Genomic DNA, 27,923 nt, shown 5'->3' on the forward strand with positions numbered 1-27,923 from the left:
ACAGAATTAAACATCACCAGCAATCAAATAATCAAATGGGATACTAGTATGAAATGAGATTCACCAAAATGTCACAGTGGTTATCTTTGGGTAGTAAGATTAGAGATAGGTATTTACTTCTTTTGGCAGAATTCTGGATGTTTTGTAGTGTGCAGGGTTACTTTTATAATCAGATTGTATGTTAAAGCTATTGAAATGGAAATAATGTCCAGAAAGACTGCAAAGATCTAGAATGAGATATAGTCTATGCAAAGAACAGAAGGCAGACAAGGTGTCCGGATCACAAGACAGTCTGGCTCTACCCTGTTGCCACCCACGAGCTGGCTCCTGCCTCCTTCTGGTGGCACCTCCTCCCCCTTTTCCGCCCCTTCTGATTTGCTTGCAGGTCCTCTAATGCATCAGGCCTTTGCCACCACCACTCCTGTGTCTGCCCTCCATCCCCGGACTAGCTCCTCTGACCCCCCCCCCCCCACTAGCCTGCAAGCTTGCAGAGGCAGAGCTGGCATTGCAACCCTTTTGTGCCCCAGGATCTAGCCTGGTATCGGGCCCGGAGCAGCTGCTTAATACATATCTGCTGGGCACACTTGAATTAGTCTCAAGCTATGCAAAGGAGGACCCCATGGATGGTAGCTCTTTGTATAAGCATGTCTAGCTGAGGAAATGAGTGAGGCTAAAATCCAGGCTTGATGCCACTTTGGCCTGGGGCTGCAGCCACTTCAAGGAGGAGGTCCTTTTTCTAATTTGCACAAAGGTGCCATATGGGTCTGGGTGTCCCTATCTGCAGTGGTTTCTACATGCCACTGTTGTGATGGGGGAACATTCCCACCTGTTCTCTGGAAGCAGCCTACACACACACTGTGATCAACATAAAAGAGTGTTCAAAATAGGTGCCTTGCTTAAAGGTCAGTACAAAGTTTAGAAGAGAGAAAAGTTGCAGAGTAATTTTTTACAACATGTAGCCAGCACTGTTCACACCTGGCATTTACTATAGTCAGGAATAGATGCCTTTTAGTAGAACACAGATGGATGGTTATTCTCTACCATCCAATAGGTAAAATACCCATGAAGTAGTTTATTTCCACCTGCTCTGCTTCCAGGATCCAAATGACCTCCTATTACTAATTTTGTTCTGCCAAATGCCTCAGTATTGGAAAGGGGGAACCTGAACACATATTTGCTGGGAAATAACTACCCAGGCCCCACCATCAGCCCCTCCCCAGCAACACATACATATCAAACATAGTAAAATGAATACATTTGCAGGACGCCTAGGTCTCTGACTCTTAGAGAGAAAAGAGCCCTTGTAGGCTCCATGGCCTGATCAGTACCTATAGTGAGGGACTCTCCAACACCTGGAAATGTACCACCCATTAGGAGGCAGCAAGGGAAGGCCCTGACCCTCGGGTCTGGTCCCAGGTGGACCAGTGCTATCTGAGCACTAACAGGTTCCAGAGCCTCTTTGGGCAGAGGCACACAATTTCAGAGGCCCCACCAGTCCCCTGACCATGTGCTTGTGGGCCTGATTCAACCACAGAACCCCTAAACCCAAGCTGTGGCGTGACAGCTTCTGCTAGATTACAATCTCCTGATGTTCCTGTCAATTACGGGGAATATGCTGCTCTCTGAAGTCTCTACGTACTTCCTGCAGATACAGTAATGAAGCAATAAGAACATCTGAAGGATAAGCAGCCTTGAATCAAGAATTCTTTTCTGCCCTAGCCAGTTTGGCTCAGTGGATAGAGCGTCAGCCTGCAGACTGAAGGGTCCCAGGTTCGATTCCCGGTCAAGGGCACATGCCCAGGTTACGGGCTCCATCCCCAGCAGGGGGCGTGCAGGAGGCAGCTGATCCGTGATTCTCTCTCATCATGGATGCTTCTCTCTCTCTCTACCTCTCCCTTCCTCTCTGAAATCAATAAAATATATGTATTTTTTTTTTTTTTTTAAATATATATTTTATTGATTTTTTACAGAGAGGAAGGGAGAGAGATAGAGAGTTAGAAACATCGATGAGAGAGAAACATCGATCAGCTGCCTCCTGCACACTTCCCACTGGGGATGTGCCTGCAACCCAGGTACATGCCCTTGACCGGAATCGAACCTGGGACCTTTCAGTCCGCAGGCCGACGCTCTATCCACTGAGCCAAACCGGTTCCGGCAAATATATGTATTTTTTAAAAAAGAATTATTTTCTTCTGAACATAAGACACATATAGGGAAATCTTCCCACCAAGATATATATATATATATCTCCATCATGGCCCAATTTAGGAAACTGTATAGAACAAAACTATCTTTAGGCATCTTATTGGAACTGGCCAATTTCTCTCTCCCTGATATAGAATGTCTTCTAAGCTCTGGAATGGCTTGACTCAAAGGAAGAGATTCTCAACTATATCTACACATCTCTCCTCCTTCCCTAGGAAGATTCTGTCTGGTTTCTTCTTCTGTGGATATGCGTGAGAATATGGTGTCCAACAGTGTTTTGTGCATTTGAAGGTTCATTTGGTCTTGGGCTCAGGTGAGGAACAGATAGCCTCTGAAGGTCCTCCACTGATGCCTCACTTGGACTCCCCTTTGCAAGCATGGCTCCAAAGCCATAACTTCTGTGATAGACAGGAACACTACTGAAGGCTTTACAAACCACTTCTCCTGGAGAAAAAGTGTTAGTTCTGGAACAGGGGTGGAAAATATGAAAAGGCCAAGCACCAAGTCACTTTGTTCTCGATGAGCAATGCCTGGTTACCTTGTTAGGTGGGATGGCATAGAGTTCTGGCACCAGGTGGATCCCATTCTTGCCCCTGATTAATATTCCCTCCAGGGCCTCTCGGTATTCTTGGACCTGGAAAATAGTCCCATCCCCAGTGGTATGAAAGAGGGGTCCTTAATGCTGTAACGGCAGTGCAACACAGAAAACACCTGTCTTGGCAACAAACAGATTAGAAGTAGGACACGGGGCCAAGAAATGCTCAAATACCTTTAGCTCAGAGTGCAGGAGGAAACAGGACTCTTGCTGACAGCAAGTGTTAGGAGGAGTGAAACACAACTGGTCTTTTCTGTATGGCCTTTTGCTTTTTTCTCTGTGTGGTCTTTAACCCATGAGTTAAATATTTCACTCTTAACTTCTCACATATTTAAATTTTGTCTTGCCCTGGCCAGTGTGACTCAGTTGATTAGAGCATTGTCCTGTGGAAGGTCACAGGTTTGATTCCCGGTCAGGGCACGTACCTAGGTTGAGGGTTCAATCCCTGGTCAGGGTGAGTAAAGGAGGCAACCGATAGATGTATCTCCCTCACATCAATGTTTTTTTCTCTCTCTTCTTTTCTTCCTTTCTAAAAAAATAAGTAAAAAATAATAAATAAATAAATAAAAATTGTCTCGCCAGCCAGACTATAAGCTTCTTGGAGTGGAGGCCGGATCTTACGTAGTGCATCCCTATAGGTAGTTTTACACTGCAAGGCCCTCATTCAAATATTTATTGCTCAAGAAACACTTGCTGAACAAATCTCATGTGAGGAAAGGAAGTGTACGTACTATGATCGATGTACCCCTATTCTTAGGATGCTGTTGATGTAAACATTTTCATGAAATTAAAAAATCACTGGTAAAAATCTACATATTAAAAGGGAAAAGAAAAAAGAGAGAAAACCCTTAACTAGCCACCTGCTATTTAAGACATTTCATCTTTGGAGAGCCCAGTCAAAGCATGACCAGGGGTGCATCATTTTTTTAAATGTCATTGAGCAGCAAGTAGAAGAAACAGGATAGGCATAAGGGTAGTAAATTCTATGAGACCTAGAAAATAAGGTACTAAGAATAGTCTTTTTCGTCTCCTTAGTGTTTGTTTGTTTGTTTGTTTGTTTCTGATCATTGTCAAACTTATTCACAATTGAAATTCCAACTCAATCTTTTTGGATCTTTCAGTTCTAGGATAAAAAGAAAACGTAAGCTCCAAGATAATCACTACAGCATAAAAGTAAGAATGAACAACGGGGCAACAATAACATTTTAAGCTTGCTGTTGTTTCTGCAGCCCCCCCAGCATTCCTGAGCAGAGGCAGCTTTCAAAAACTAAAATAAATCTTAGATTGTTCACCCCAAACTAGAACACGTGATTCAAGCAGGTTTAAAAAATGTCAGATCTGCCGAAACCGGTTTGGCTCAGTGGATAGAGCGTCGGCCTGCGGACTGAAGGGTCCCGGGTTCGATTCCGGTCAAGGGCATGTACCTGGGTTGCGGGCACATCCCCAGTGGGAGATGTGCAGGAGGCAGCTGATCGATGTTTCTCTCTCATCGATGTTTCTGACTCTCTATCTCTCTCCCTTCCTCTCTGTAAAAAATCAATAAAATATATTTTTTAAAAAAAATGTCAGATCTGAAAAGGTTAAAAAAGCAGCAAACCTTTGCGTTCATCTGTCATGTACATAAGCTTCATAAAGACAGGTCTGTTTTGCTCACCAAAGTATGTACAGCAGCAAATGCTAAAAAAAAAAAACCCGTCTTGAACAAATGAATGCTGCATTAACAAATATTTACTGTGTACTTACTCTATCCTAGGCCCAGGGAATATGTTGGTGAACTGGATAGAGACCACCTCTAGCAAAGTCCTTTGACAGATAAGTGGAAGATTAAACACAATACGCAGCATCTTCTTACCTGAACAGCGTCACCACTGAAGACCCCATCGATTATGAAATATGTCCAGAACACGGGCCATTCACATTCAATGTTTTCAAAGAGCTTGAGTTCAGCAGGGTCATAATGCAATCGGTTTGGGTCCTGTAATCAAATAGGTAGACCTTCTAAAAGGAGATGTCAGATACATACATAATACCATTGTACCTCACTGGGTTTCCCTCACTTGTCTCTTTCAATGCAGCTTTGAGGTTGGTATAATTAGGATTCTACTATAATGGGGAGATGCTATTTTTGGCAGTTTTCTATGGTAAACTATCAGAAATGTACACAAGACTCCTTGGTAGTTTACTATATTGTTTCCTATATCTCTAATAAATAAATAGCAATTTATCTCTCACAGTGCTTGGCAGACTATTTTATTGATATTATTCTATCATTCACTATGGCAAAGAAACCCAAGGAGGCGGCCACAGTTGGTATTTAAAAACCCATGTGAGCCACAGAACTATTTGTTCCTGTCTACAAGCTGGTTTTAAACCACCAGCTTGCTGTCCTAATGATTTTATTATTCTATTGTCTAACTCCAGGCTTGCTGATACTAAAATTAAGACTTCTCTTTCCAATATTCTAACATGTAATTATAATCAATAGAGGGAGAACACCACAGTGGCAACTTAGATATGAAGCAGTTAAGGAATATTAAGAAACATTATTTAAATACAACCTCTCTTGGGGTTTTATAACCATCTCGAAGGAAGCGACAACATCCATAACGACCCTAAGAAGATAAAGAAAAACAAGTACATTTGGAGACATCAGAAGAATTTCTTTGCCTTTTGATTTTAACCCCAGTCAACCCTTTGCCCCCTTTCTCATGAATCTTGTAATACTGAAATGTGTACCAAGTGGTCTTTGTTATCAGTACAAAAAGTTATTTTTAAGTCCTACGTAAAGTAAATTCTGGTTTGATGAGTCCTTGGAAGAAAATTCCAAAATACTACATTAAACTATCAGAGGATTGAGAATAATCACTGAGAGTTCAGTGAATGACCAGCCTTTCATTTTGATTTGTCAAATTATGCAATGATGCAAAGGGAACCTCACTGCTTGGAAAAGCCACCATTCAGATATCTGGGTTGGACTGTTTCTACTTGAAAGACTGGAAAACTAAAAGGGCATTCCAGACTCCTTGCAGATAGCTCTATTCACAAAATTCATATCTTGCACTGCGAAGGAGCCTACATCCTTAAGCTTGATAGGGAGGCAGGTGGGGCTTCCTGTGGCTTAGAGCTATCACTTCTGGTTTTCCTGCCGCAGGCTCCAGTGTTCCTGTCCATCTTTCTGGGTGTCAGGAAAGAATGGCAGTGGCAGGGCTCTCTTAATCTGCCTTTCTACTAGTAAATCCCTGGATAGCAGCTTCGGTGACCATTTCCCAATTTCTTAAGTGTGTATGAGTTGCTCTAGTGTAGGCCGTGGAGGCAAGCACTGCCGTAGTGGCCAGCCCCAGATGGCTCTGGGAGGCCCAGTTAGAATCTGCTCCCTAGAAACACTCATTCCCTGCACTAATTCTTTGCCTGCTTCAACTATCTAAAGAGGTTCCTTTTCCACCACTGAACCCTGACTGAGACAGCTATCGTCTTTTGGGGATGTGCTTGGAGACCCTTTAACTTCTTGTTTCCAAGGACTAAAATCATTTTTCACGGAATCTAAGTAAGATCATAAACGTGAATTTTGGCTTAGAAAACTAACATTCTTTGATAATTTTACCAATAACTTCAGTTGGCTGGAATTTTTTTTTTTTAAACTTGTTGCCCAGCCGGTGTGGCTCAATGGTCGAGCATTGAACCATGAACCAAGTGGTCCCTGGTTCTAGTTCAATTCCCAGTCAGGGCACATGCTTGGGTAGCAGACAGTCTCCAGTGGGGAACATGCAGGAGGCAGCCGATCAGTGTTTCTCTCTAATTGATGTTTCCATCTCTCTCCCTTTCTCTCTCTCTTAAATACACACACATACACAATTGTTAATGAAACTTTTATATTTTTTCCCATTGATTTTTTTTTAGAGAGAGAGGAAGGCAGAGAGAGAGAAAAACATCCATGTGACAGAGAAACACTAATCTGCTGCTTTCTGCACACCCCCTACTGGGGATCGAGCCCACAACCCAAGTATGTGCTCTGACTGGGAATCAAACGGTGACCTTTTGGTGCATGTGATGACTCTCAACCAACTGAGCCATACCAGCCAAGGCTGGCTGGAATATTTAATAACATTCTTACTTTGATGTAATGTATCATAGTTACATAGTTACTCAGAACAGGGATTTTTAAAAAATTTCAATTTAACTTTGGGATCACTAAATTCCCTGATATTGTGTGTAAAGTTTGAGGATATTGAGACATGTATTTTTTTTCTGGCAGGGACTCTATAGCTTTTAAGACATTTTCAAAGGAGTCTGTGATTTCTAAAAGGGTAAGAAATTCTGCCTTAGAAGTACAGGAGTGGTATGAATTGGGGTTCAAAGATGATGGCTCGAGTCAACTTCTGCAACTTAGGAAGAGAAACAAGTCACTTGATCACTAAGAAACTTAGTTTTGTCACCTGTAGACTCAGCTTTGGATATCTCACTCTATGAACCCACTTAGATAAACCAAGCTATTGGCCTCATGGAGAACCAAGGCTTGGGTGAGGCTGCTCCAAGTCATAGTGTGAAAGTGGCACTTCACAGGGCAGATAGGCACTAGTGTGACCAACGCTTACCTGGAGCTTAGAAATAATTTCATTTTTGGTCACATTCACAAGGTTCATATCTTCCACTGCAAAGGCCGGGAAAGAAATAATAGAAAGAAGTCCAGCATCAATCTCTTTAGACGTCGATGCTCTTGGCAGCATGGAGAACAGAATCGACTGAATGAAAAACAGAGGTGAATTTAACCTGTGATGTACTAATAGTTATGTACAGTATCTAGAGATCATGACCTTTGCCCCAAAGGAACATTCAAATAATTAGAGCTTTGTCCTACCAATATGACCCTGATGGGCGACCTCGCCCACCCAACCAATGATTCCTGTTCCTTGGGGGAGATTAAGGAGTCGGGGGAGTGTGGTACTGCCTGGAAACCATGCTGAGAACTCCTTGTCTCGCTTCCTTTGTGACTTCTGTAGACTGTGCTGGGCCTTCAGGACATGCAGGGGAGGAACTAGGGGCTACCTGTATCAGCAGGTTAGGATGTCCTGATGGTGAAGAAAAAGACAGAGAAGAACACACATACAGGGCCACTATAGAGAAATGTCTGGCTTCTGTGGAATGTGGCCAGTTGGACTGGGTGACTGAGAAACCACTTAAAGAAAAAGTCAAATCCAGAAGTCCACAAGAACACTCAGGCAAAATGGTAACAACAGTATTTAGTTTAGTCCTAGAGAGAAAGGGTTACTTAGCGGCACTATAATATGGCCTCAAGTATAAGGTGGTTGGATTAAGCATTGTAAAATAAAGGAAGTTGAGACTATAAGGAACAGTTTGGGAAGGGAAAAAGCTAATCCTGATATTTAACATGTACAGACATGGGGCTAGTCCAGGGGTGGGCAAACTTTCTGACTCGAGGGCCACAATGGGTTCTTAAACTGGACCGGAGGGCCGGAACAAAAGCATGGATGGAGTGTTTGTGTGAACTAATATAAATTCAAAGTAAACATCATTACATAAGAGGGTACGGTCTTTTTTTTCAATATTTTTATTCATTTCAAACGGGCCGGATCCGGCCTGAGGGCCGTAGTTTGCCCACGGCTGGGCTAGACCCTTGAAAACATAAGCTTATTAAATCTTCCATATGAAGAAGGAATTCAGGTACTACATCCAATTCACACATGAGGCCTCTTAAGACTCTAAGTACAAAGACTCAGTCTAAAGGAATGCAGCTAGTATGCGACAGATCTAGGATTCCCACCCAGGACCAGCTGGCTACAAAGCTCACACAATTTCCACTAGACTACACATTTATTAAGATGCACACCAGCTTGACTCTATTAAACCATACTTCAAGAAATCACAGATTTCCCACTAAGAAATATTTAATGGGGGGAAATGGAGTGAGCTGGACAGTAGGATAAAAATGGGGGTGAACCTTCAGCTTCAGAGTAAAACTTCATTTTTATAACCAATTGAACCCCTACCTCCACCCCCCACCCCAGGCTTAGTTCTTTAACTAGTTATTCTTCCCTAGGCTCTCTCTGCCTGGAAACATACACTCCAAGTTTTATGTATCTGACTCCCATAGCCCTAGCACACAGTGGGCCCTCATTAAATAAGAGTTCGGTGATTGACCAGTAGTTGGTGACCTACTAACTGCTTAATGGAGTTCCCTAATCTTCACAAAATCACTCCTTTCTCTAATTTTTATTTCATGAAGGTTCTACTACTTTGCCATTTCTCCCATCTCATCTCTCCACTATTACCCATTCTGCCCATCTCCTCTTCCGTCCCCAAGTGAACTAGTGCTTGCTGGTCATTCAATTTGAGGGCATCATGCAATAAACCTGAGAGAAAACCACCTATGTTCTCAAAACAAATAAAACAGATTTTGCCTTCTGCAAAACAAGGTGTCATGATTGCTGACTCCATATATATAATATTGTTGTGTCTTATGTTTGCATGGTACTTTCTGGCTTACAAAGTACTCTGACAAATTAAGTTGATTTACTCTTATCCTTAAGACCACCTTGTGCAGCAGGAGGGAAATGGCCCAATATGCCCACTGTATGAATGAGGGAACTAAAGCTTGAAGAAGCCAAGTACCACCAAGCTAGAAAGGTAAGGAAAACTGGAACCTAGGTCTTCCCTTCATGAGTCTCCTATCCAGCTCTCTGGAATGCGAGAGGTTGAGCTGTTACCTGGCAGTGTTCAACCTCATCAGGCAGGACATGGATCACTGACTTGCGTCCTCCATGGGCTCCAAAAAGATCCAGTTCATCAATTGCTTCAAGTGCTGCCTACAAACACAGGTCTGAATTACTTTTCCTTTCTAGTGAACATGCACTCCCATATCTGATACTCCTTTTTCATTAAGCAATCTAGTATACGTGTTTTCCCAAAGGTGATGAAACATTATCTTTAAAATCCAGCTAAAGAGTCCTATGGTCATGTTCTATCCTTATTTTCAGGAGATCAGAGCAGGAGAAAATAAAAATATTTCCCCAAATGAAATTATTATACAAAAATTAAATATTAACAAATTAATAACCGTGTGTGTGTGTGAATGTGTATGCACACACACACAGGGGGCACTAAATTCATGGTTGGCTTTTCTTTCTCCTATTTTAGTGATTAACTCCTAACATTAGCATATATGGCACTTAAGAAAGTTAATTCTTTTAGTACTAAGTATGTTGTCTGTCAGTTGACCTTAACAGAAAATATTTTTTACTTTTAGTATTTTTTTTCTTTATTATGAAATTTATTTTTCACTTGCAGTTTGCATTCAATATTATTCTTTATTAGTTTCAGGTATACAGCATAGTGGTTAGATAATCATATACTTTACAACTGTCCCCCCCCCCCCCCCCCGATATTTCCAGTACTCACTGGCACCATACATAGTTATTACAATATTATTGACTATACTCTCTATGCTGTACTTTACATCCCCATGACTATTTTGTAACTACTAATCTACTTCTCAATTCCTTCACCTTTTTAACTCACCCCCCTAACCCCCCTCCAATCTGGCAATCATCAGTCTATTCTCTTAACAGAGCATATTTATTGTTGCTTTCACAATTCTAGCTCTGGAATCTTTCCAAAAGTACACTTTGGTATTGAGGAGGAAGAGAGGAAACCATGCTAAATGTCTAGGACAAGAGATGAAAACTGGTAGCCTGAATCTGCCCCACAGGTGTATTCTCTTTTGACGTAAGCAAGTTTTTAAAATGATTTTGAACTGGAACACTTTTAGAGAATGTTCTCAGTATCCCCAATATCCCCCAATATTTTTCTATCTGGCCAACTTCACATGTTTTTATATTACTTGCTTGATGCTATAGACTTTTGAACTTGTAAGCCCTGCCCTACAAAGTGGTCATGTTCTTCAGCCCTCTTTATGACCCAGAAAAGAAGACTTGAAGGTCTACATCCAGCTTCCTAGACAACAGTAAGAGCTTAGACCCATGGTTGATAACAATGGACAATGAGGAGGGAGTGCCCTTATTTTCAAGCACATGCAGATTTTAGTGCAGGAAACCTACATTCTTTACCTATAATTTCAGTTGGCTGGGTACACGCGCCACTTGGATTTCATACTTGCTGTTGACTTTTGAAAAATATACTAATCAGATTAAGTTCATACTTCTAATGAGAACCAAGTCAAAGCAGTAAAAACGCACAGAAGGAAGAACAAGGAGGATGAGCCATCACCTTGGCCATTCCTACAGAGCTTGCATTCAATTCCGGAATGCCCTGATTAGTCTTATCGCCACGTTCCCACATTCCATAATCCTGCAGGAGAAAAAGGCAGTAATCAGAGCAGGAAAAAGAGGAACATGAGAAGTGCTATGGAAAAATGATTCCTTTATGTTACTGCAGGCATAATGGAACATGAATATCTCTTCTCCAAGACCACCAAATTCGTGGTTTTACACACTCAGGCTGTGTTTTTCCTCGATTTCAGTTTATTTGACCTTTGTGCAGAGTTTTAGAAGTAAATACTCAGGTGGAACCAAAAATGCATGCAAAAGTGCTCTCAATTTTCTTATTCCTAAAAATTATTAATTTGTGAGAAACTCTTGATTTATAGAAAACAGAATATTTTATTTATCTTAAAATCAAAAATGCTGCCCCTCAATTTAGCTAATTCCTTTGAACTTATATTAAATTATAAGATGGAATAAAGAAACTTCAACAAATGGGTTAGAAATAGTTGAAGCCAACCAAACCATTTAAAATAATTTAATATCTTTTTCTAGCATTACCTCTTGGGGGAAGAAATGCTCAGCAAGTAACAGGAGCCCAAGTCAACACTAAGGCACAGAATACAGAACTTTCCTGGTATTTTAAACTGGTTAATATGAATTGGCTCAGAACACTCTGTCCACATAGAGGACTTGATACATGCATATCTAACTTTCATAATTCATACTTTCTCTTAAGAAACCTAAGCACGGGATACTGTTTTGAAATAATGCTATGTGCACTATTGAAAGATTACAACCCAACAAGAACAGGACCAATGCCAACATTTCAGTATTTATTATTTGGTCTCTAAAGATAAACATTTTCAAAATGTGAAAATTTCAACTTAGACATACCAGAGTGACTTTAGACTCTTTGCCTTGTAGCTAGGACCTAGGACTCCTTCTTTCAGTATTCCTCACATCTGGGCCTTTCCATGTTCCAACCCATCTTCACTCCAACTCAAAAATTGCTTTGATCAGCTCACTCTCTGCTTAAGAGTCTAAAGTGACAAACTGTTTATATGACCCTAATGGATCCCCTTCAAATCTCTCTCTCTGGATGGCCACACCTCCATTATTTGGCCTCTCTACCTCACACACCCCACACACACCACACACCCACAAACTGACTATTTTCTATCACTGTCTAACACTCAACTTTCACCCTAAGTCTACTCCTTCACTCTGCACCCCTTTTTCCCAAGCATCCTCCCAAATACACACACTCAGAGCCTGTCCTTGCCTCTATGACTGCTCATGCTATTCCCTCACCGCAAACACCCCTTTTCCTCCTTCTGCTTATCTAACTCTACTCATCCTCCAAGGTCCAACTAAAGTCCCACCTTTAACATGAAGATTTCTCGAGTTTCTTTAGACCAGGATTTGTCAGCCTCGGCACTATTGATATTTGGGGCCAGAACATTCTTTGTTGTGGGCTGTCCTGTGCACTGTAGGATGCTCAGCATAGTCCCTGGACACCACCCTCTAGATGTAAGTAGCACCCTCCCCAGTTTCAAGACATTGCCCAATGTCCTCTGGGAGGGGTAGATTGCCGCTGATTGAAAGTTACTGCTTTAGACCTGGGGGTAGTAAATTATAGCCCTTGGACCAAATCTAGTTTGCCACCTGATTTTGTAAATAAAGTATATTTGAGACACAGCCATGCTCATGTGTTTATGTGTTGTCTATGGCTACTTTGGTGCTACCATGGCAAAGTTGAGTTGCAGCAAAAGAGACCATAGGGACCACAAAGCTGAAAATATTTACTTTTTGGCCCTTTGCATATAATGTTTGCTGACCCTTGCTTTAAACCATAGTGGCTTTCTTTTTCAAACCAAACTCTACACTTTTCTTATCATCCTTATAGTCAACCCTGGAGGAGCTGGGGTTCATGCACATTTGTACCTGCAAACACCTGGTCTGGGGCACACATCTGGCTCTGGCCCCTCTACCTGTGGGATGTTTGGGGTGACCACCTTGGCATAGCAGCTCCCACTGAGGTGCTGCTGCTGCTGCCCTTAATCCCGAGTCAGACCAGCCTATGTACATGCCACATGAACTCTGCAATTGTATCCCAGGACAAAAATGGGCACTTTGTGTGTGGAGGTGACATAATCTTACACCTCTAATCATGCTAAATTTCTGGTCAGCCCCAAATAGCCTGGCTCTCAGAGAACCATATGATTTCTTATTCTTTTTGACAACTGAAAACACTACCGGGGTTTATACTTACAGCAACTTTATATGCAGCTTCTATATAAAAAACAAGATTCTGTATGAAGGCAACCTCATCGAGGGTGAAAATAATACGTAAACCTAGTAAAGAAGAGCAAACAATGAAATTATGAAGTTATGTTGTAAAGGGAGCTGCCAATTACAAAGATCACACTACGAAATGAATCCTTTTGCCTCATTTTCATTTTTCTTTTTTTTTTTTAACTTTTATTGATTGTTCAGAGAGAAAGGAAAAGGGAGAGAGAGCTAGAAACATCAATGATGAGAGAGGATCATTGATTGGCTGCCTCCTGCACGACCCCTACTGGGGATTGAACCTGCAACCCAGGCATGTGTCCTTGACGGGAATCGAACCCAGGACCCTTCAGTCTGCAGGCGACACTCTATCCACTGAGCCAAACTGACTAGGGCCCCATTTTCATTTTTCTTACTAGAGCATCAAAAATTAAGTCTAAAGTAAATTTAAACACGATGCCTAATAGCAGAAAGAGGAAGGAAGGAAGGAAGGAAGGAAGGAAGGAAGGAAGGAAGGAAGGAAGGAAGGAAGGAAGGAAGGAAAGAAGGAAGGAAAGAATGTATCTACCTTTGTGTGTGTGTCTACAAACAGAAAGGATTAAAAGGGACGGTGTGAGGCCTTCTGCACTCTTTGAATGAAATCTAACTAATGAAAGGAAACAAATAGATATGGGTCAAAGTTGGTATTGCAATATTAGTTATCACAGCAAAAAGGAAAACAATTAAGTAACAGTTAAATTAATTGTAGCATATTCACTGATAAAGTCTGGGAGAAGAAAACTTTAGTAGTAAGAGGGGGCATGACACTCTGCAGAGAGTGGAACTGTTGAAGGTAGATCTCATCTAGATTGTCACCCAGTAACTAGGTGACAGTGACAGAAAGGCAGCTTTGGAATTAACTACAGAGATGCTAACAGAGCTGGCTCAACAGCCCTCATCCTGTGAGTGCTCAGGAGGCTGACTATTAGCATGTCACAGAGTCAGTGCTCATCCTACCTAATAAAAGAGAAACATGGTAATTAGTGTACAACCGCTACCCTTCCCATTGGCTAATCAGGGCGATATGAAAATTAACTGCCAGCCAAGATGGCGGCCGGCAGACAGGCAGCTTGAAACTAACATGAGGCTTGCTTGCTTCAGTGACGGAGGACTCCAACGTTCCCCGCCTGCTTTGCCAGCCTCTGAACTTGCAGTTTGAAACATTGTTACAAATATAGAAGCTAAACAAAACCCCAGAAACCTGCTTTCAGCCCACCGGGATCTCAGAGCTGGAGTTGATACAGTGTTTCGATAATAGAACCCAAACAAACCCGATACCTGCTTTCAGCAGCAGAGGCCTCAGAGCTGGAGCCAGAGCTAAAGCTGGCCCAGAATAAAAAAAGAAAAAGAAAAAAAGGAGCAGTTGGGAGCTTCAGTCACCGGTCAGCCTGAAAACAGCCCTCAGCCCCTCACCCAGACTGGCCAGGCACCCCAGTGGGGACCCCCACCCTGAAGGGTGTGTGACCAGTTGCAAACAGCTATCATCCCCTCACCCAGGCTGGCCAGGCACCCCAGTGGGGACCCCCACCCTGATCCAGGACACTCTTCAGGGCAAACCAGCCGGCACCCACCCGTGCACCAGGCCTCTATCCTATATAGTAAAAGGGTAATATGCCTCCCAGCACCGGGATCAGTGGAGCTGAGAGGCCTCCCAGCACCGGATCAGTGTTACAGGGGGCAGCGCCCAAACCCTCTAATCGCCCTGCGGCTCTGTGTGTGACAGGGGGCGGGGCCACAACCTCCCTATCCACCCTGCTCTGTTCATGTCAGGGGAAGGCGCCCCAACCCCCTGATCAGCCCTGCTCTATGCCTGATAGGGGGGGACCTCCCCAACCCCCTGATCGCCCTGCGGCTCTGTGTGTGACAGGGTGCGGCACCCCAACCCCCCTCTACGGGCCCTGCTCTGTGTGTGATGGGGTAGAGCCATAAGCTCCCCATCGGCCCTGCCCTGAGTGTGAGAGTGGCAGCGCCCCAACCCCCTGATCGGCCCTGCTCTGTGGGTGATAGAAGGCGGTGCCCCAACCCCCCCTCCACGGGCCCTGCTCTGTGTGTGACGGGGTAGAGCCATAACCTCCTCATTGGCCCTGCCCTGAGTGTGACAGTGGTGGCGCCCCAACCCCCTGATCGGCCCTGCTCTGTGGGTGATAGAGGGTGGTGCCCCAACCCCCTGATCCGCCCTGTTCTGTGCGTGACAGGAGTGAGCTCCCCAACCCCCTGATGGGCCCTGCTCTGTGCGTGACAGGGTACGGAGCCCCAACCCCCTGATTGTCCCTGCTCTGTGCGTGACAGGGGGTGGCGCCACAACCTCCCCATCGACCCTGCCTTGAGTGTGACAGGGGGCGGTGCCCCAACTCCCCAATCGGCCCTATCCTGAGCGTGACTGAGGGTGGCATCGCAACCTCCCAATCCGCCCTGCTCTGTGCATGACAGGGGGTGCGCCCCAACTCCCCAATCAGCCCTGCTCTGAGCCCGACCAGGAGCTGCACCTGGGGATTGGGCCTGCCCTCTGCCACCCGGGAGTATGCCTAAGCCAGCAGGTTGTTATCTCCCGAGGAGTCCCAGACTGCGAGAGGGCACAGGCCGGGCTGAGGGACCCCCCCCTCCCCCCCGAGTGCACAAATTTTTGTGCACCGGGCCTCTAGTCTATATATATAAAAGCCTAAGCACCCGAATGAGCCTCTCCTGCCTCTGCGGCAGCGCTACTGAGTGCTGGCAGGCACAGTGGGTGCTGGGATGAGTGGGAGCAGTGCAGCACCCGGCCTGGGCTCCTCCTCAGCCGCCTGCCACTTCATGCACTACTACATTCCTTGGGGGATGTCGGATTGCAAGAGGGCGCAGGCCAGGCTGAGGGACCCCACTGGTGCATGAATCTGTGAACAGGGCCTCTAGTAATATTATAATGAAGCATGCTTTTTCTTTACAGAAATATCTTATTTTGAATACTGATCAATATCTGCCCCTCCCTGAACCCTCCTGGATTGTTACTCCCTGTACAATGGGCTCAAATAGCCTATGCTCACCTGAAGCAGTCATCTGGGCCAGGAACAGGAGGAAGAGGGAGGTGGCATCCACCTGAAGGTGGCCCCACTGGTCATCACCCACCACGGTGCTGCAGGTGGCAGTGTTGTACTTGGCATGCAGGCTGTCCTTGGTACTCTGAGTGTGCTTGAACTTTTCCACTTTATCCACCTGAAGGAGAAGGCAAGCCAGCTCTGCATAGCTAAGAGGTTCATGGCTGGCAGAGGCCACACCTAGGTTCAATCTCTTGGATGCAGACCTCTAATCTGCTACCTCTGGGAGCCAAAGGGATGGAAACTGGGATTTTCACTAGTGAGCACCACACAGAGGGACTGTGTGGGGGATTCTTCCTGCCCATCTTTAGGACTGTCCCAGCCCAGTGGGATTTTAACTAGTTCTGCAGGGGCAAGGGGTCAAGACAAGGCGTTTCCATGCCTGTGTATCCCCAGCATGAGCCTTAACACATGGTAGGCACTCAATGAGAAAAGGAGGAAAAGAGGGTGAGAAGGATAATTGGAAGAGGGCCTGTTATGCTGAAAGAAAAAGAATAACTGTCTTTGAAGACTAGCTGACACATGCTGATTAAGGGTGGGGACAGTATTGTAGTCATCTTTTTATCTGTTGCAGATCCTAGTATGATGCTCTATATACAGTATGTGCTCAATGAGTTGTTTTATTTAACCCTCACAGAAAATACCAGTAAATAGTAATGTCAAGTTTCAGAAACTCAAGCATTTCAACTCAAAAGAAACCCTTTTATAAACTCAACAGAATAAACAACAGTACATGGCTTTCTAGGAGTGCTTTTAAAAACATGTTTTCTTCCCCATTTATTAAAAAAAGGTATGTTCTCCTTTTACGCAAGCAACTCTTCAAAAGAGATTCTGAAACACAGCGTCCTTTGAGTCTGTGAGTCATATAATGTAATACAAGTATTGAGGATAACTTTAAAGAAGAAAGTAAGCAACATATTTTCAATTTCTCATCTTGAAAAGTTCAAAACGCTTTAAGAATGTTAGTTGTCATCATGAAAATGACGAAATGCCCACTCAGATGACCCACAAACACATTTGTTGTTTTCCACCTACCTGTCTCATCATGCACTGGAGAAGACCCCGCATGAGTTTCACCACGTTCTGTAGAAATAAAGTGGGATTAGTAATAAGACCAGCTTCCCTGCTCCATGAAAACCTCACCACATGGCCAGTAAGCCAACACTGCCTGGACACTTCCCTGAGAAGGCAGATCCTGAGTGTATACAAGTATTCTGATGGTTTAGTTATTTCCCCCTCTCCACTCCATCACAAAGGAAGAAAATCCTGACAAAGTGATTTATCGCAAATGAAGGAGTTGGACCAGGTGGCATCTCCCGGCTCTGAAATCCAGTGACACCTCACTGAAATTTTAGCAAGCAATTGTATAAGCCTAGTACCCTGGAGCTTTATGGCACAGTTCTTTTTTTTTTAAAAAAAATAAAGTTTGGAGTTTTATTTTTTTATTTTAATTTTTAAAATATATTTTATTGAGTTTTTACAGAGAGGAAGGGAGAGGGAGAGAGATAGAGAGTTAGAAACATCGATGAGAGAGAAATGTCTATTAGCTGCCTCCTGCACACCTCCTATGCCTGCAACCGAGGTACACGCCCTTGACCGGAATCAAACCTGGGACCTTTCAGTCCACAGGCCTACGCTCTATCCACTGAGCAAAATCAGCTAGGGCATTGACACAATTCTTAGTAATTTATTTTTGTTATGCAAGGATGAATTAAGTTCACCATGCCTGTCCCAAGTAATACTGCTCTGTGCCAAAACAGCCATTTGTGACACCATTACTGAATTGTTGAGTAAAGTTCTTACAAAATGCAAGTAGCTGCCAAGGTTTCTTAACAATATGTATTGTAACCATTTATTATAATTCTAATTATCTTTATAAATATCAATAGTACTTTGATAATCAGACACTATATCCAGGCATTGTACAAAACACTTTACCTTATTCTCTCTAATTCTTCCAACAGTCTTTTGAGGTAGGTATTATTATTACCTCACTTTATAGATGAGGAACCAGAGGTTGAGAGAGATGAAGTAACATTGCTAAAGTTTCCCAGTGGATAGAGCAAGGACAGAGTCCAGGCCATTTGACTCCAGAGTTTGAGTTCTTAGTCAATACATTATGTGACCTCTCATTTCCTTCACAATTCAGGTCTTAATTGTGAATATTAAAAGACTGATCTTAATATGTCCTATGTTTTGTTAATCCCCACCTGAGGATATTTTTTCCATTGATTTCTTTAGAGAGAATGGAAGAGAAGGGGAGGGAGAGAGAGAGAAACATTGATGTGAGAGAGACACATCGACTGGTTGCCTCCAGCACGTGCCCCAACCGTGCTGGGGATGGAGCATGAAACTGAGGTTCATGCCCTTGACTGGAATTGAACCTAGGACCCTTCGGTCCACACGCCAATGCTCTATCCACTGAGCCAAACAGTCTAAGGCTTAATATGGCCTATTAACAACACTATCAAACTGCTTCACAAGTGGCTGGAGAATAGGATAGCTCAAAGTTGCCTGGATGAAAGAAGCTCACCCAGGGCCATGAGAATCTCTTCTTACAGAATGTACATGGTTTGCAGTGGAGGATGTAGTGAAGGGTCATGGAAACTGAAAACACCTCCTGATTATTTTCTTACATACTCAATGATGGTAAATCTTTTCTTTGGTGGGTATCTTGGATTCTGATTTTGAAAAAACAATAAAAGGACTTCATTGAGCTATATGGCAAAATAAGCACAAAAACTGGATAATACCAACATGGTTCAAAATTAGAGGGTAACTATAAATTAATAAGACTGCTTCAAAATGGCTCAAACTAGAAAGGCATTTAAGGGAAATTCCAAACATGTTTTAAATAGTGGCAATACTGTTTGGATAAGCATCCTTTCAACATAACTACTTGAAAGGTGTATACTCTTTGGAATGTGCAGTTCTGGTGTACTGGTGACTTTAAAAAAACAATCATATTAGTTTATATAACCTCATATATAACTATTAGAGGCCTGGTGCATGAAATTCGTGCATGGGTAAGGTTCTCTAGGCCTGGCCGATGATCAGGGATGATCGGGGCCTTCCGGCTGCTGGCCGGGCCTTCCTTCCATGCCACCCCCTGGTAGTCAGCACACATCATAGCAAGCGATTGAGCTCCTGGTCTCCCAGTCGAACTCCCGAGGGGACACTTTGCATATTAGCCTTTGAGATTATATATATATATATATATTCGACAGAACATGTGTGTGAGAAATAGCTAGTTAGAAATTTGAATGCTTTATTTTCCAATTCATTGTGATTATTTTTTGGAAGGAAAAATCTCAAAAGAAAAAACAAATGAGAGGTTGAGGCCACTTAAGTGCTTCCCCAAAACATTCTATAGCAGAAATGGAGCCAACATCTGCACCAAACTGTTCTGTACACACAGCTACTTCCTTGTAGCTGACTTTTCAGTTTAAGGAAGAGGTGCTGAGCAGCCAAGACATGGCTGCGAATCAGCATTACCTGCTCCAACTCATAGGCCTTGGCCTTGTCCTCATCACGGTCGGCATTCTTGCGGTAGGCCATGCCCAGGCCCCACACGGCTAGGATGCTGTAGATATTATCCCGCACCCAGGCATCCTTCTGTTCATGACTGGCAGACAGCAGCCCCGTGATGGGATTCTATTAAAGAAGAGACACAAAATGACTCAACAACACCCTTTACCAAGCTCCTGGACAAGGAATACTTGTCTTCAGAGGCCACAACAAGGGTCAGAATGACAAGTGAAGAGACAGGAGTTTCAGTCCTTGCTCTGCCACCAACAGTGTGATCATGAGCGAGAAGTGACATCACTAAGAAGATCCTAAGGAATATTGTCACTTTGAAGTTCTTTTTATTTTGCTTTCAGACCAGATCACACTATTGGAAATGACAAACAGAAAAAAAAGCAAACAGAAAAAGCCTGCAAGACTTTTATAAATATTTGCACTTCGGTCTTTAAGTCTTCTTCTGCCTTCATGTATCCACACAAATTGGTAAAGCATTGTCACAATGTGTACAGCAATGCCAAGCCATGCCATGCCACTGCTAAATGATAGTCACCTCTTTTATTCTTTAGCTTGGGCTTAACTATTGAAGTGGAGTTGGGTCCCACTCCATCACTCTATCTCATTTTCCCTCAGGGAAGCTGCTTACCCTATCTGGGTCTTAGCTGCCTCATCTGTAATCCAGACACTTCATGTGCCTAAAAAGGAGGCGCTGAGCAAGAGGACATTGGGAGTGCTATTTAGCTATTTTATAACCTGTATTTTAAAGACCAGATGCGTCACTAAAAAGCCAGACCTTCACACACAAAAAGTATACACAATATTTATAACAGCATTATGCATAATAGTCCCAAAGAAGAAACAACCCAAATGTCCATAAACAAAATGTGGTCTATACAAATAATGGAATATTATTCAGCAACAAGAAGGAATGAAGTACTGACACATGCTACAACATGGATGAACCTTGAAGATATGATGCTAAGTGAAAGAAGCCTGTCACAAAGGACTACATATTGTATGACCTCATTTATGCGAACTGTCCAGAATAGGCAAATCCATTGAGATATAAAGTAGATTAGTGGTTATCTAGGGTTGGAGGTAGGGGTGAAATGAGAATAAATGGGAAGCAAGTGATGGTTAGCAGGTATTTTTCCCTTTCTCTGGGTGATGAAAATATTTTAAAGTTGATTGTAATTAATGTATTAAAACTATTCAATTTTATACTTTAAAGAGATGAATTATATGATAAGTAAATTATATCTCAATAAAGCTATTGCTTTTTTAAAAGCCAGTCCTAATAAACTCTGTACCTAGACATTAACTAGATAAGATTGGAGGAGTCATAGAAGCCTCTGTTGACTTTTCCTGAAAATATACAAAGAAATATACATCTAATAAAACACCTTATAACAATCAGAGCCTTGCCAGTTTAAAAAAGGGCACCAAATTATTTACAAGAAGGCTCATGAAAAAACTCTCTTGGGTACTTTCAAAGTGATACTGCCAAGGTTATTAGGTAAAGAAACATTGGCATAGTTTCAAATTGTCTTACCCAAGGAATTAAATATTCAACTCTCTTCTTTAATCTATGCCCTTCGAAAAAAACATCTAAAACTGAACTGATACTGCCCTCAGGGGCAACAGCATTCAGTGTATTGACATAGTTCTACAGCCAACAACTACAAATCAATGATTTTAAAGTCAACTATAACTGAAGTCTAGGGATGGTTGATTGAAGGTACAAGTCTTATTCCAATAGTGGACTTCTGGAGTTATTTTTTTAAAAAAATCACTATGCACCAACAATGTATAACATAAGCATCTTTATCTGTTTTGAGGCCAGTTGGCTAACCCAGGACAGGAAATTATCAGGACATCTAGGGAAAGGACGTGGCCCCTTCCTGGTGTACCCATCAACCCTGAGTCCACAGAGACAAACAGCCTTGTGATGACACAGCAGGGACTGCTTGCACATAGTGCTAAGTGTGGTTTGGATTATGAAATGTCACTGTCCTGCTAAATGAAAGTCACCTCTTTTATTCTTTAGCTTGGGCTTAACTGTTGAAGTGGAGTAGTTCATCCCCACTCCGAGCTAGATCGTCTGAACCCCTTGTTCTACTACAGAGAAGCAGTCTAGTGTTTTGGTGATCCCCACATTCAAAATGCATAAACAAGCCATGCTAGATTGGGGCACTACTGCACTCATCAAAAAGAATACTTACTGTCATGAACTGAATGTTTATGTCTCCCCAAAATTTGCATGTTGTTGACCTGATATTGGACTTTCCAGCCTCTAGAACTGTGAGGAGTAAATTTCTGCTTAAACCACCCAGTCTGTGGTATTTTGTTAGAACAGACTGAGCTGACTAGGACTTGCTTCTCTCTTTAAGTCTATAAAAATAATATATTGTGTTAGAAGAAGATGTGGAAGTGCCATTTTGATGTGATTCATAAAAACTGAAATGATCATAGACTGGGGGATACTTTGTGACCCCTGGCCTGTTATCCATCCTTTTTTTTTAAAAAAACTATATTTATTGATTTCAGAGAAGAAGGGAGAGGGAGAGAGAGATAGAAGCATCAATGATGAGAGAGAATCATTGATCAGCTGCCTCTTGCATGCCCCACACTGGGGATCAAGCCTGCAACCCGGGCATGTGCCAGTTGATACTCAGTGTGACCACTGAGCCACGCCAACCAGGTTGCTGTCCTTTCTTATATGAATTACCCAGTGGTTTTGTCTTTGAGTTACTCCCCCAGTAAAGGAGGATTGTGCTGTATCATCTTTATTCAAAAGTCACTTATTTTTGTGAACCACCCAAGAGTTCTATCTCTTTAGAGCCCTGGGTTCTTCTGCTTACATTAGTTATCTCAATTGAGGGGAGACAAAAGGCCTCCATCTGATGCAATTTTACAAGCTAAATACAAACAGGCAAATTGCAGGCAAGAGGAAGGTAGTATATTTGTCCATGTTAAGCCTATGGCTTCAGATATGTCATTTTAGCTTTATGTGACTTTCCAATCTTTTAAAAGTATAATTTAATTTGATCTATATCCACACATAACCTTCAATGTACTGTGTTTAAGAGCACAGGAACTAGAAACAGACTGCCTGTGTTCAAAGCTCTACCACAATCCAGCTGTGACCTTGAACAAATTATTTCACTGTCTCCCCATCTATCAAACGGGTATTAGAGTAGTGCCTGGAACTAATGGGGTTGTTTGTGAGGATTAAATAAAGGTACTTGTATTACGCATTTTGTCTAGCAGTACAAATCAGTGCTCAATAACTATAAATATATTAATATTATTGACCCATTTGAATAATTTCATTCAAATTATTTCTTTTTCATATAATTATTTCAGGAAATCAGATGAAGATACATGGTTAGGGGAAGAATCTACAAGTTAGCTTGATGTAACCATCATTATTTTTATTAGGAAAAAGCAATGCCTGGCCATCCTCTTTTATTTTTACTGTTAATACTGCTAGTTTTATTCCGTTAATATGGTTGAGACAAAAACCCTGGCAACTGCACTCTCTCTACCCCCAGCTCTTTGCCTTTCCCCTTCTTTAGGGCTGGGTTTTGCTCACTTATATAAATCAGTCCTTTCTGTTTTACTAAACTCTGTGTATTTTTCTTGAAAAAATAATATCAGTGATGAATTCTATAAGAGCCATTCTACCACTCTATAACTATTTCCTGAGGTGATAGGTGTGGGGCCATAAAGGAAGAGGATGGGGCAGATCTCAGTCAACGGCAGCTATCAGGAGAGCTACTAGTACAGAGTCAATATAGTGGCCCAATGCCGTGTTAGAAGAGACAACACAGACCTGAGCCAAAACCTGATCAGTGCCCTTGCTGCAGGGGAAGTGAGTCATAAAGTGTGAGTCCTCCAACTTTATTCTTCTTTTTCAAGACTGTTTAGACCATTCTGGGTCCCTTGCATTTCCATAGGAATTTTATGATCAGCTTGTCAATTTTTGCAAAAAGGCAGATGGGCTCTTGATAGGAATGCGTTGAATCTGTATCAGTTTGGGGAGTAATGCCATCTCAGCCATATTAAAACTCCTGTCCACAAATAGGGGATATCTTGCCTTGGCCCATATGTCTCACTTGGTTGGCACGTCATCCCGTGAACCAGAAGGCGGCGGGTTAATTCCCAGTTAGGGCACATACCCAGGTTGCAGATTTGGTCCCTGGTCGGAGCATGTGTGGGAGGCAACCAATTGATGTTTCCCTCCCCTCCCCTCCCCTCCCCTTCTCTTCTCTCTCTCTCTCTCTCTCTCTCTCTCTCTCTCTCTCTCTCTCTCAAAAAATAATTTAAAAATGGGATATCTTTCTGGCACAATCTTAAGTATTGCTTCCATGTTTTAAGCTTCCTAAGGGCAAAGTCTACCTTTTTAGTTTACCACTCTAACCCAAGGTCCTGACCTCATTAGGTGCTAAATAAATAAATGGACAAATATATAATAAGAATTATATTTTTACTGATTTATAGCCTGAAATATATTTCCAAAGATATTAAAAGTGTATATATTATCTATCTATATTTGTATTATGTATAGTTAATACAAGTAATTTTCCCTTTAAGAATGTGTGTTTTATTCTTCTACACATTCTTCGGTTTAATCTTTCTTCAGGAAACCCTGAAGAAGCAAATCAGATTTGGACAACATGAACCTTAGGAATGATTCTAACAGGAGGTAAAACCTCATTTTTGCTTTAAAAGTAGAAAAGTGAATAAAACAGGAAACTGCTTCTAACACAGGAAATGACTTATTGCTAGATGAAGAGAAGAGATAGGTGAAATAGAGAATAGTAAACTCACAGGACAGAGGTGAAATTTGAGAAGGCAGAGGTAGGGCAGTAAACTTCACAGGAGGTAGGGGTACAATGATAGAGGGTGATCGGAGAAGATACGGTACATGACTCCCTAGGGTGGTATGTGTAGTTTATTTTTTTTAATTAATTTTTTTAATATATTTTATTGATTGTTTACAGAGAGGAAGGGAGAGAGATAGATAGTCAGAAACATCAATGAGAGAAACATTGATCAGGTGCCTCCTGCACATCTCCCACTGGGGATGTGCCCATAACCCAGGTATATGCCCTTGACCGGAATCGAACCTGGGACCCCTCAGTCCGCAGGCCGACGCTCTATCCACTGAGCCAAACTGGTTTCGGCAAGGTATATGTAGTTTAAAAAGAAATATTCAACATTATTATCTCCTTGAAAAAATTTTTTTGTTAATCCTCACCCAAAGATATTTTTTCCATTGATATTTTTAGAGAGAGTGGAAGGGAGTGGGAGAGATAAGAGAGAGAAACATGTTACACATTGATTGGTTGCCTCCTGCCCATGCCCCGACCAGGTCCAGGGATCAAGTTGCAACCAAGGTACGTGCCCTTAACTGAAAATGAACCCTTGACCCTTCAGTCTGAGGGTCAACACTAACCACTGAGCAAAACCACCTAGGGCTCTCCTTGATTTTTTTTTAAAAAAAGCTAAAGTCTTCATCATACATACTCAAGAAACAGCACTTACACTTTTTTGCAAAAAGGCAGCTGTGCTCTTGGTAGGAATGAGTTGAATCTGAAGATCAGTTTGGGGAGTGAAGCCATCTCAACCATATTAAAATTCCTGTCCACAAATAGGGGATATCTTGCCTTGGCTGGAGGCAATACAAAGATGATTCTCAGAACAAGCAAGGGATGGGGCAGATTTTAACAACAGGAGAGGCCAGAGATGCTGAAGTAGTGATATCTACTGCTCCTAAGAGGGTATCCTATGTAATAAAAGACTAATATGCAAATAGACCAAATGTTGGGATGACCAGTTGCTATGCCACGCACTGACCACCCAGGGGCAGATGCTCAATGCAGTAGCTGCCCCCTGGTAGTCAGTGTATTCCCACAAGGGGAGTGCTGCTCAGCCAGAAGCCAGTCTCAAGGCTGGCAAGTATAGCGGCAGTGGCGAGAGCCTCTCCCACCTCCGCAGCAGCGCTAAGGATGTCCGACTGACAGCTTAGAGTCTAAGCTGTCAGTCGGACATCCCCCGAGTGCTCCCTGACTGTGAGAGGGTACAGGCCGGGCTGAGGGACCCCACTCCCGAGTGCTCGAATTTCGTGCACTGGGCCTCTAGTGTGCATACAAAGGAAGGGGCATGTATGGGCTACAAAGTGGATGCTGAGCCAACACGAGAACAGCAGACTACTTTTGAACTTGAACAATAGGTTGGAACAAACTAGACAGAATTCAACATTAATTTATTTATTGGGCTCACATGTTTTTATTAGCCATTACTCCCACACTTTTGAGCTGACTCAGCTCCCTATGCATATACACTCCCACCCCCAGGGCTCTTACAAATCTTTAAACAGAACCTCTTCTCCCTTTTCCAAATAAGGTCCCCCTCTCCCACCCTAGCAGCTACCCTGTGACCCAGCCACATATTGCCCTAATACTTAGATACAAGAAATTTCAACTGACTACAAGTTTTAACAGCAACCTACCAACAGCATGTGAATGGATACCAAAAGCCAGTGCTAATGGAAATGGAGTTTCCAGAACAAGGAATATGAGAGTTTCATTGAACTGCCAGCCTGGCAGAGTGCATCTGGTGTACTTTGTCACTGACAAGCACCATGTTTCCAAAGGGACATCTGTTATCTGCAACATACCTAGAGGGTGGATCAGGGCTATGAAGAGGCTAAAAGCCAAGTCTCATGGGAACAGAGGGAAAAGATGGGTGTTTAGAGAAGGTCCCATTTACCTGTGAATGTGTTCTGTAAGATTCCATAACACTAGGTTAAGGACTGACATCTCACTAATGCCTCACTTTACTACAGGAATTAGTGAGAAGTAAAGAATAAAAATCTATTAGAGTGATAAAGCTATTTGCATGTTAGAGGCCCAGACTGTGAGTTTTGAAAATTATAAGTTTAAACACCACATATGTACCAGTAACTCCCAGGTTTTTATCTCCAACTCAGACCTCTCCCTTGACTTCTAGACTCATATATTCAACTGCCTACTTACCAAAACTTCACTAAACCCTTTATCTTCCTCCCCAAACTTGCTTCTCTACAACTTTCTCTACCTCAGTAAATAGCAATTCCATTCTACCAGTTGCGCCAGCCCAAAATCTTGGAGTCATTCTTGACTTCTCTTTTTCCCACACACCTTACACTCAATTCACCAGTAAATCCTGTTGTCTCTATCTTTGGAATTTCTCCCAAATTCCACCACTCTCAGCTGTCTCCACTGCAACCACCTTTGCCTGAGTCATCATGCTCCAACTGGAGAAGCTTCGTAATTGGTCACACTGCTTTGCTCCTTGGCCCCTTATGATCAATGTTCCATGCAGCTGGTGGAGTATGTGAAGGCTCAGGATGAGCTACCCCATAATGTGCTACAGTGTTATGCAGATTACCTTGAGCCAAGGGCAATTTTAGCTGCAAGCTCAAGAAAAACTTCTGCCCACCCCTCCCCAAGAAGAATTTGAATTAGAGGCCTTGCCCATAGAGATGATCAGAGATGACTTCTTTTGACCTATCGGGTAATTTAGTAATGTATTATTTCTTTTATAATCTTGCAATGACCTTTTGAAGCCCCGAAGGCACCTTTACCTCATCCTTAACTCAGGATGTCTTATATGCCTCAACCCCCCTTTCTATCTCTGAACCTCTCATATATGCGAGGTCTCTAACTCTTTCATGTATATGGGGTTGCCCTGGACACGAGCTAAAATTTGATTTTCTCTTGTCAGTCTGTCTCCTGTTGATTTAATTATTCATTCAGTCAAAAATAACCAGAAGAGGGAAATGGGGATTTCCCCTTTCCCTACAAGTGATTCTTCTCAAGCCCTATTCAGATGTCACTGGTCTGCTCAAAACTCGTGGCTTTCCTTCCCACTCAGAATAAAAGCCAAATTTCTTCACCCCTCAAAGATAAGTGAATA

The 27,923-nt window shown here is 42.6% G+C and overlaps 1 protein-coding gene across 1 annotated transcript in view; it reads right to left on the bottom strand.

Annotated features, from left to right (window-relative positions):
- The window catches only part of PHKA2 (phosphorylase kinase regulatory subunit alpha 2), a 64,298-nt gene that overhangs the window by 29,253 nt on the left and 7,122 nt on the right, over positions 1-27,923 (bottom strand). The window contains exons 3-12 of the mRNA XM_081080937.1: positions 19,932-20,090; positions 17,472-17,519; positions 16,386-16,554; positions 13,310-13,392; positions 11,042-11,122; positions 9,523-9,621; positions 7,393-7,539; positions 5,359-5,412; positions 4,653-4,775; positions 2,744-2,839 (exon numbers count right to left, since the gene is read on the bottom strand). Coding sequence (XP_080937063.1) covers positions 2,744-2,839; positions 4,653-4,775; positions 5,359-5,412; positions 7,393-7,539; positions 9,523-9,621; positions 11,042-11,122; positions 13,310-13,392; positions 16,386-16,554; positions 17,472-17,519; positions 19,932-20,090 — 1,059 coding nt within the window. The remainder of the gene's footprint in view (positions 1-2,743; positions 2,840-4,652; positions 4,776-5,358; positions 5,413-7,392; positions 7,540-9,522; positions 9,622-11,041; positions 11,123-13,309; positions 13,393-16,385; positions 16,555-17,471; positions 17,520-19,931; positions 20,091-27,923) is intronic.

The sequence above is a fragment of the Myotis nattereri genome (genome assembly GCF_964212035.1).
Source record: "Myotis nattereri genome assembly, chromosome: X".
In the NCBI taxonomy this organism is placed as follows: Eukaryota; Metazoa; Chordata; class Mammalia; order Chiroptera; family Vespertilionidae; genus Myotis; species Myotis nattereri.